Source organism: Tympanuchus pallidicinctus, unplaced genomic scaffold, assembly GCF_026119805.1.
Source record: "Tympanuchus pallidicinctus isolate F22 unplaced genomic scaffold, pur_lepc_1.0 scaffold1, whole genome shotgun sequence".
Lineage (NCBI taxonomy): Eukaryota > Metazoa > Chordata > Aves > Galliformes > Phasianidae > Tympanuchus > Tympanuchus pallidicinctus.
Window position 1 is genome coordinate 32,414,779 of NW_026294618.1, and position 10,553 is coordinate 32,425,331.

At 45.3% G+C, this 10,553-nt stretch overlaps 1 protein-coding gene across 1 annotated transcript; it reads left to right on the plus strand.

Moving 5' to 3' along the window:
* Positions 1-2,243: 2,243 nt before the first annotated feature.
* Positions 2,244-9,032, plus strand: TPBG (trophoblast glycoprotein). Its single transcript, XM_052701562.1, has one exon. It carries the CDS (start codon positions 2,355-2,357, stop codon positions 3,492-3,494), a length of 1,140 nt encoding a protein of 379 aa, XP_052557522.1. The 5' UTR covers positions 2,244-2,354; the 3' UTR covers positions 3,495-9,032.
* The last annotated feature ends 1,521 nt before the right edge of the window (positions 9,033-10,553 follow it).

The window sequence follows — 10,553 nt, forward strand, 5'->3', positions numbered from 1 at the left end:
CATGTATTTCACTTACAAAATGTGAGCTATCTTCACCTACATCCTTTTCTAAGCATTATCTTACAACAGCCATTTGGATCTGGAACTCAGATTCTCTTTAACAAAGCAAACACTCCTGCAACACAGTGCCATTGCTTTCATAATTCTACATCAAGGCAGTAACTTTCCAAACCTCTGCAAGTGCTCACAGCCCTGAGATCTCACTTATATTACTATAACTTCTGCCATTTCATATTTTAATTTTATTTTCTCTATAATTTCCTCCTAAAAAGTACCCTAGTCTGTTGCCCTAGGCTCGTACTTCATGTTGGGCAGGGAGAGAAACCCTACAGACAACAGTATTGCAGCTGATTATTCTATTGATTATAGTTGATTGTAAGGGTACATTCGAATTGTAAGGAGTACAGCGTCCAGGCCTGGAGCCCCCAGCACAGGAAGAACATGGAGATTTTGGAGTGCATCCAGAAGAGGAAACGAAGATGGTCAGAGGGCTGAAGCACCTCTCCTATGCAGATAGGCAGAGGGAGTTTGGTTTGCTTAGTTTGGAGAAGGTTCCAGGGAGACCTGTGGCCTTCCAGTACATGAAGGGAGCTTGCAAGCAGGAGGAAAATGGACTTTTTACGCAGTTTGACAGTGATAAGACAAGGGGGGATGGTTTTAAAGAAAACGTTTGAGGTTACATAATAGGAAGAAATTCTTTACTCAGAGGGTAGTGCAGCACTGGCATAGGCTGCCCGGAGAGGCTGTGGATGCCCCATCCCTGGAAGCATTCAAGGCTAGGTTGGATGGGGTCCTAGCCAGCCTCATCTGGTGGGGGGCAAACCTGCACGAAGCAAGTCACTCTCCCACACTACAGCATTTACACAGACTGAATCACTCAGCATGCTCCTATTTTACTAAGTTGGCCCACAGCATCAGAGGCAGATGCTGGTAGTATGGCAGCAGAGGCTGAATGTTCCCATCAATATCTCTTCACGTTTTGTTGCTGTGCCACAGATCAACACTTATTGAATATTTCTGGAGGCCGAACAGTGGAGTGAGCACAGTGAGGCAGCATGTGGCATGTTTCAGGAAACAGTGGGTCACCTCCTGGGGCAGCGGCGCAGATGTTTATGAGTGCAGCACACAGGCTCTTGTTCATCACGGGTGAAAATGCATGGCTCATGAAGATGACTGTACTGAAACACAGTGTTCTGTAGCTGAGAATTTGCTCTATCAAAATGTGTTATTATGCTCTTTGTACCTGTTGTAGTTTCCATGGAAATACATAGGAGGCATTACTTTCGGAGCGACCTGTGAAAGCAGACATTTAAGTTTTTGCCTCACCGTAGCATAGTTTAAACCTCAGAACTTAGCCGCCAAGGAGCTGCTCCGGTTCGCTGGTTTTAGGACCTCGAGAGGTCCCGGCAGGTTTATTCTCGTTTTGTGCAGGAGATCCTCCGGGATGTTTTGCCTCGACGGGATGGGACTGAGAGAGACGCCCAGCTTCCCCTTCCCCACTCTGCTCTAACACTCCATGCTGTGCGCAGTGCCATCAGCAAGGCAAATCACTGAAAACAATAAAAAAAATAATCGTCCGAGGTGGGAAGGGCTCTGCCGGGGGGCTTCCCTACCGCATCTCCTCTCGGAGAGCGGACGGGAGCCGATCCGAGCCGCGCGCAGCCGCCCCGTCGATGACAGAGGCGAGGCAGCCCCGCGTGGAGCAACCCCTGCTCGGCGGCAAGGTAAGCCTCCGGCCGCACCAACACAGCCGGGGGGAGCAGGACCGCGCAGCGCCGGGCGAGACCAGCCCTCCCGCCGAGTTCCCGGGCACGGCCGTCCCGTGACGGCAGCGGCACCGGGACGCGGGCACAGAGGGCGGGACGCGGGCGGCGGCGGGGCGGACGGCGGCGGTCTCGGCTCCCCCCGGGCGTGGCGGCGGTTGGTTTCTCCTGGCAGCGGAGGCAGGGCCAGGCGCGGGGAGGTGGGCGCGGAGTTAGCGGCGGCGGCGCGGAGTTGGCTCCGGGCGCGGGGCGGGAGCGGCGGCTGGAGGTGAGCGGCGGAGCTGCGGGACGGGGCCGCGGGACGGCTCCTCGGGCGGCACTCCGCGGAGCAGAGCGGGCAGCCCGGGACGGGAGGCGGCGGGCGGCTCGCGCCTTTCGCTCCTCTTTGTGCTCCGCGCGCCGCGACCGGGGAGGAACTCAGTCGGCGGGGCCACGTGTGGCGGGCGGGGGGCGAGGCGCGGAGCCGCGCTGCCCTCTCGCTTTGCCCCCGTGCCGCGGCTCTCTCTGCAGGAAGCGGAGCGCGGCCGCGTGCGCTCGCCGGGGAAAGTTTGGTCCCGGGCCGAAGCGCCGCCTGCCCGCGGGGCGGGCGCGATGCCGGGGCGCGAGGCCGAGCGGCGCGGGGCGCTGTGCCTGGGGCTGCTGTTGCACGCCCTTCTGGGCTGCGGCTCGGCGCAGCCGCCCGCCGCCTGCCCGGCCCCCTGCGAGTGTTCGGAGGCGGCCAAGACGGTGAAGTGCGTGAACAAGAACCTGACGGAGGTGCCGCCCGACCTGCCGCCCTACGTGCGCAACCTCTTCATCACCGGCAACCGCCTGGACCGCCTGCCCGCCGGCGCGCTGTCCGCCCCGCGCCTGGCCGAGCTGGGAAGCCTCAACCTCAGCGGCAACCACCTGCGGGCCGTGGAGGCCGGTGCCTTGGCCGCCCTGCCCGCCCTGCGGCAGCTGGACCTCGGCGGCAACCCGCTGGCGGAGCTCAGCCCTCTGGCCTTCGGGCAGGCCGGCCCGCTGGAGGAGCTGGCCCTGCGCGGGGCCCTGCGGAAGCAGGACGCGCTTCTTGGCCTGGCTGCCCTGCTGCAGGCTGGGGCCCTCCGCAACCTCAGTCGCCTGGAGCTGGCCGACAACGGGCTGCTGTTGCTGCCCGCCGGCATGCTGGGCGCACTGCCTGCTCTGCGGCACCTAGACCTCAGCAACAACTCGCTGGTGGGGCTGCGGAACGTCTCCTTCCAGGGGCTGGTTCGTCTGCAGAGCCTCAACCTCAGCGACAACTCGCTGGGAGTGCTGCGGAATGGCACCCTGGCCCAGTGGCGCGGGCTGCCCGCCCTGCGGCGCATCAGCCTCAGCCGCAACACCTGGGTGTGCGACTGTGCCATCGAGGACATGGTGGCCTGGCTGAAGGAGAGCGACCAGGTGGAGGGCAAGGAGGCCCTGAGCTGCGCCTTCCCCGAGAAGATGGCGGGCAGAGCCCTGCTGAAGCTCAACACGTCAGAGCTCAACTGCTCCACACCCGTGGACGTGCCCTCCCAGCTACAGACTTCCTACGTCTTCTTAGGGATAGTCTTGGCTCTCATCGGGGCAATTTTCCTCCTGGTTTTGTACTTGAACCGAAAAGGGATCAAAAAGTGGATGCACAACATCAGAGATGCCTGCAGGGATCACATGGAGGGATATCACTACAGGTATGAGATCAACGCCGACCCCAGGTTAACAAACCTCAGCTCCAACTCGGACGTCTGACAGCGCCGCGGCAGTGGCCGTGCACCATAGCTATGCATGACATATAGACTGATGCTTTGCCCTTGTGCTCGCTTCCCTTTCCCCAGAGAAATCTCGGACATGCTCACAGCATGAAGGGGATATGCCTCTGTGCGTTGCTCATTGCCATCCTCCCTTTGTTCTGAGACGCCGGGCAGCTGCGCATGGTGTTGCACTGCACGCAAGAAACAAGCTGCTACTTCTCCTCTTCCTTACCAATTCTCATGGTGGGAAATTTTTTCAAGATCTCAAAAGAGAAAAGGATACTGTGCTACAAAGCCACCGGAGTTTATAACAGATACATACACCCCCCCCCCCCACACACACACAATTATCATTCAACAAAACCTGCCTCAACTTTTTGAGAAAAACGTTAAATCCTCTGTGCCAGTTTTAAATCTTGTATATCTGAATCCTGATGATAATGTTTCCATTTCATAGACTTAACTTTGGATTTAGAAAAACAAAAAAAAACTCCTTTTAACAAGTCCTCTGTTACAAAGAAGGAAATCAAACAGTGAGCACGCACAAATACTTCTTAGTTTAACGTGTTAGGACACTTACAGTCTCAGTGAATCACTTACTATTTTGTACTGTAATTTTTGATTGCAGTTTACCTGAAAATGGATTTTTTTTTCTATACATAAACTGCATCTAAACTCCATTTGAACTGTTCAATTCAATAAACAGTCTTGCAAGAACTTGTGTGGAAGTTTCCTGTTTAATGAGAAATGAATGGACATCTAAGAATGTTAATAACTTTGTGGGCTCTGGAGTAATAGCCCTCGGCAGTACTCCGAATAAAATCCTGTACGTGTGTAGCTTCGAGATATAAATGTTGATAATGGTTCTGTGATGTACACTTTAAGAATTACACTGATTACGACGAGAGTGGTTCCACTTGGCACAAAAGCCCTGATCTGCTCTCTTGAGACAACTGCAAAACGTCAGGACGGATGCGAGGGTCTGTCTAGCTGGGAAGGTAGAAGCTGAATTTACATTAGGTTTTCTCTACCATATTGAAAAACATTCAGATTAAACTGTGGAGTTGGTAAGCTAAAGAAAATTGTACCTGAATGGAATTGTTTTTTTATAAAAGACATACTTGCAGATTCTGATTGAAATTGGATGCAGCTCAGTCGGTGAGCTTCAGACTTGTAAATCAGTGCAGCACTTGGTAAATTAAGTGCTTACTGTTTCATTTAAAACTCTCAATGCAGTCCTTTAGTGATTACATTGAGTAACTTGATGGAGCTTACGTTTATCTTTAAACTTCTAGCAAGTACATTCAAGAATTGTATTATTTCTCATGCTTATTACTTGCTTGGGAATGCTTTGTCATGTAAATATATGAAGCATGCAGAGAAAAACTTGAAAAATGCATCATCTAATAAGTAATTCTGGTGGCTTATCAAAAGGTTAACAAGAACCTTTCAAACACCACCGATAATTAATGCACTTTTTCTAATACGTTCATAGGTTCTTGACAAAAAACGTACACCGAGTGTGAAAGTGTAATGTAAGTTGGTACATTTCAGTACAGTGGTGGAGCTTTTCTCATGGTCACTGTTACTGGAAGCTCTCAAGAATCTCTAAAATATTACGAGTTAGCTGCTAATTTCCTTCATTTTCAAAAGGTACAGTTTTTCTCATAGGTATGCACCTTTTGGTAAGAGCTCATAAATATAAAACAGTCCTCAAGGTATCAGAAAAAATGTGATCTATTCTGGGCATCACTATTATTCAAATGCATTTTTCTCTCCTTGTAACTTCAGACACTGTCAGAGCAAATAGCACAAGTTGGTTCGGACTAATTTTCTATTGCTTTAAATGGGCTTTATTCAATACCAGCTATTTTTTTAATGTGCTTTTATACACTTGCCCTCAAAAGTAATAAAGAATATTAAGTACAATTAATATTTTGATAAATCTATGTATTCTACAACTGATGTGAGTTAGCGATAGCCTGTTTCTGCTGGTGTACTTTAAATGTATGAGCAATACCTGAATAACAGCATCTGAACTTAAGTTTGTGGATTCTTAAATTGCTGGCCTGAACATTAGCTGCACATAACTTAAGGATAGTGTAAAAAGCCCAGTGTGGTTAATTATTACTGTGCAACTATGCATACTGTTCATACTTAGCATACATACAATAATCCATGTAACAAGGTAGAGCTTACAGTAGCTGTGCAGTGTGTCGTGTATTTTGGAGATTATCAGCTTACACTCATCTATACAGTACCAAGAGGAGAAAAGCATCATCTTTGCTCCTGTAGTATTAACAAAATGTGTACAACCAAGCCATTTCTTGGGCAGTGTCCTGGTTTTGGTAACATGCTTTCAAGTAACTGCAGTAGAAACCTATTATTCATAGTGTGTTAATGTAATAAACATGCATTTATGGAACTGTGTAAGGTTAGGCAATGACTTGAATCACAGTCTGTCACCACTGGACTGAGTATTTGTATAGTGAGCAAGTGTAACTGTTGTACCACACTTCTTATTCTAAAGATAATTATTATTTTTGTATCATAGAATGTCTTTGTGATAGAGTTTTATTAGAGACTTGGTGATGGCTACTTTAAAATATTTCTTTCCCGCTTGCTTACATGTACATTTAATTAGGATGTAACAGTAAGCATGTGTCAATATTGTGTTGGATAACATTCTCCTGCAGTGTTTGGCTGACAGTGAATGCCTTGGTGTTTTGTACAATGCATTTGTTCTTAAATCCCCTTCTATAAACAGTGCTTGAAATCTGTTATCCCTTCCTATTACAAAATAGGTATGGTGGTACTCGGAAGACATTTAAAAAATAGCTTCCAAAGTGCTTCAGAGCTTGGTTTAAAAATATATATTTAAAATAACATCAATTTAAGGTTCTTCTGAAGTACATTTTATAATCCTATTCTGCTTTGACACCTAAAACATCAATTGATTACTATTTCTAGAGCAGCTTAATTAGCCAGGCTGTTTTATTCATACATTCTTCAATAAAACACGTGCAGTACTAAATGCCTATAAAATGTGTTTTGTATACATAAAACCCCAGAGTTCTGCATGGTGCAGTTGTCATTGATGTTTCATGGAAAACATAAAGCAGAGGGCAAATCTGCAGGGAAGGCAACACAAGAAGCAAAAATGAGGGATTATCCAAGGGTCAGCTGCCCTCTTAAAACTAGCTGTAGTTGTAATGAGCCCAAAACTTCCTCAGAGGAATAGTGCAAGGGTTTGAAGTAGTTCTAATGCAATTTAAATATTTTCACTAAGCACTGTAGCCAATTAAACAAGAAAATTTTCTAAGTCTTCCTTTACCCGCGGTAGGTCAATGTTAGCTCACCTGTTGTATTTTACTCTCAGCAAGCCAAAATATTCCAAATATTTTTTTACATGTAAAAAGTAATCTGAAGCTGTATGTAAGTACTTGTAAATCACCCAGAACAAAAAGATTTACTTTCAAGAACTGGTGGCATTCCCCTGCGACACGCTGTCTGATGAAGCAGCTTGCTCAGACCTGTGTTCGGTTGTTGACTGAGATGTTGCTAAAGACAGGCATGACAAAATATTCACAGTACAACTGCACTAAGATCCAAACTCATTATTCTACCAGCATTTTTCCCTGTGGTATACTCTGCTCTTTATGCATCCACATAATTTCTTCTTTGTCTCATTTTCCCAAGAAGTCCATTAAAAGGAGCACGAGAAGCCTGCATGGGTAGAGAAATCATTCTGACTGCACCTGTATCTGTGGTTTAGCATCTTCATTTCCCTTTACATCTTAGCATGAAAAAGAGACTTTTTCAAGGTGGACAGAGTAAAATCTGATATGAACTTTAGCAGCTGAATGTTGAAGAAGAACCATTCATTCTGAGCGTGTGATGAAGGAAAATAGCATTTGGTAAGAAAAACATTTCAGTTTCAAGCTTCCAAATGGCATTTATATTTTTAAGAGAAAGTTGAAGGGATAAGTTTATAAGGCAAAAAGTTAACAGCACTGAAAATCTCAACACTATTGCCAGGAAAAATCACTGACTGATTTTGTCTTTTATGTTGAGGTCATATTTTATGGATATGGCTCTAATTTCCCCTGTTGCTATAAATAGAAATTTTGCTATCAGGCAAAGTCACGTCCTGTAATATTTGTAATGCAAGTATTTCTAGTGTGCATTTTTTTTGTGGGGTATAATAGACAGTGGAATTCGATTTGGTGTCTGCTGATTTAATAAGGGCTAGATCAGGCCCACTATGTAATGCTCTGTTTTTGTAAACATGCTGTTTACTAGTTGCAGAGCCCTTGACTTGAAATCAAACAACGAAAGCCCACCAAGGCAGAGGGGAAGGCAGCTCGCTGAGGGAGTATGACATTTATTAGATATTCCATACATGCTCAGAGAACAGACGTAAACCTTGCAGGAGCCGAGGGTCCTTTGCTGATGCAGAAGTTAAGTGTGTTACTGTGACTTCTTGAGACAATCGAGCAGCAGCAGAAAACTGGTGCCTTGCACCAGTCCATAACAGCACTCCTCTCCCAGCTTGGAAAAAAAATAATAATAATAACATAGGCTTATCAAAGTACAAATACAGGTTTGCAGTATATGTGCAGCTTTAAAAATGAATGTTGCTTTCTCAACAGCGTTACAGTTTTCACATTGTCACATCCTTGGAAAATCTTACATGCCGGAAGTCGTCTGTAGCATAGGAAAAGCTTGAAATCAGGCTCGTGTTCCCAATCTTATCCTAAGTAGAAGTAGGGAATTATTAAAATCATTTAAATGGTGCTCTAGGCACTATTTGTATTTCAGTAATCCACTACTTGCAATTACTTATATTTTTCAGAATGTTCATTAGATGGCTTTTCCTTCCTGATGACAGAATAACAAAATAACAGAACATATTTGTTTTCTAGTAATTATGCATGAAAGCTCCAAATAAATTAGCAAATGTTTCAGTGTGTAGAGTGATGAAAATGATAAAAATCTATCTAGCATTCTGGAATATTGCACTACTCTAGAAATTTTAGACATGCAAGATACTGCTGTGAATTTCTCAAATTGAAGCTGTATTTCATAATTAAAATGATACTTCAGTAAAAGAAAATGTATACCAGATAACACATAAATGATGTGTGTTCAGCGTGCTAATTATTGTAAATCCTTGTAAATATTGAGATCCTTTCTGTCATTTTCTTTATAGCTCAAACTGATTATTGTACTGTGAATTTGCATGACACAATAGTGGAAAAGCAACTTCCATTTAGATAGCACAATTATTTTCTTTAGAATGAAATTTAATCAACTAATTTAAGGGATTGTGGTTTAATCACTTAATATTTTGGACATAATTAGATAGCATTTTTTGTTAAAATGTGCTGTATTGATTTGCAAGATGGGTGCAGACTCTAAATTTAATAGTGATGGACTTTTATTTTTCTTAATGTGTGAATCAAAATGTATTTTAAAGTCTTCAAATATGTATTTACGTAGTGAAATACAGAGGCAGTGTTACTGACAGCATGAATTTTATGATTATGATGGAACTATTAAAGGAAAGCGTTGCTGAAACTGAAGGATGAAAAAAAAAACAGCAGTCTGGAGGCAAACTATTTTGTTCTTTTAACTTCTTTTAATGCAAATATTTAGATTGTGACTATATGGAAATTCAAAAGAATGGATGCTTCTTTATATCTCAGATAGCTATTGCAGACCTGTGAAATTCTAATAGGATGGAGCAACTTTATGGGGCTGTCCCAGGAGCATACCTGGTGACTTGGTTGCCTGTGTATGTAAGCTGTTTGCTGTTACTGTTTTTTCATATTGTCAGACACCTAGCAGGGTTGGATTTTTAGCTTGACAGGGAATTGGCTGATCTATCCCAGATTGTATCTTCATATGGCTGATCTGTCTCAGTATCACTCCACAGCCTACTTTAGCTACACCATTTGTTCCAGTGTAAATTTTGTCTGTGGCATAGCCTGTACCTTTGCATGTGATTATATGATACCTGCATGCAATCATGGGCATTTATGTAATAAAGAATCCATTTGTCAAATTGGCATTATCAAATATCACACAGATGTTTTCACAGAATCACAGAATGGCTCGGGTCGGACTGTAAAGGTCACCCATTCCCAGCCCCCTGCCATAGGCAGGGCTGTCTTCTACCAGCTTAGGCTGTCCAGGGTCCACCCAACCTGGCCTTTAGTACCTCCAGGGATGGGACACCCACAGCTCCGGCAGCTGTGCCAGCGCCTCGCTGCCCTCGAGTAAAGAACTTCTTTCTCACATCTAACCTGATTTTTCCCCCTTTCAGTTTAAAGTCGTTCCCCCTTATCCTATCACTACTAGACTATAAAAAAGTGCTCCCTTCAAGTGCTGCAATACTGCAGTGAGGTCTCCTCAGGGTCTTCTCTTCCCCAAGCTAAACAAGCCCAACTCTCTCAGCCTTTCTTTGTATGAGGGGTGTTCCAGCTCTCTATCCACCTCACTTTGTATATAAACATATACATAACGTAAACGTAGGAGACTGAAGAGTAGGAAAGTCTGAGTGCCACTGACCACTTTCTGTTGGCTGGTATTGGTGCCTGACTTTTCCCACATGCTGCACAGGGGTGTCAGGCACCCACAGGAAGCCCTTGAGGAGCTCTGGGTCTCGTACCTCACCTTGCTGTGCACCTCGTGCTGGTGTTGATGGCCGTGCAGGTTGGTACTGAGCAGACCAGGCTTTCTAAACACCGAGATTTTCACAGGGAGTAGGGTCTGCTTTCAAAGTACCTGAAGGACCTTCGTATTCAAAGCTGCTGAACACCTTTTGGAAAGTTGCATCGCTGGTTGTTTTAAGGTAAATTGAACTAAATGTAGAAAAAAATGTTCAGTGTGTAAAGGCAAGTGTCTGGTATATACTTGAGTGACACTGCAAATACTTGTAAGAGCTTTTCAGATTCCCTAGTCTTTGCTCTCTGATGTTTTTTTGATTCAGCGAGATCTCCATAATGCTTCTGTGCAGAACATCCCCTCATCCAGCTGATGATCAGAGAATTTG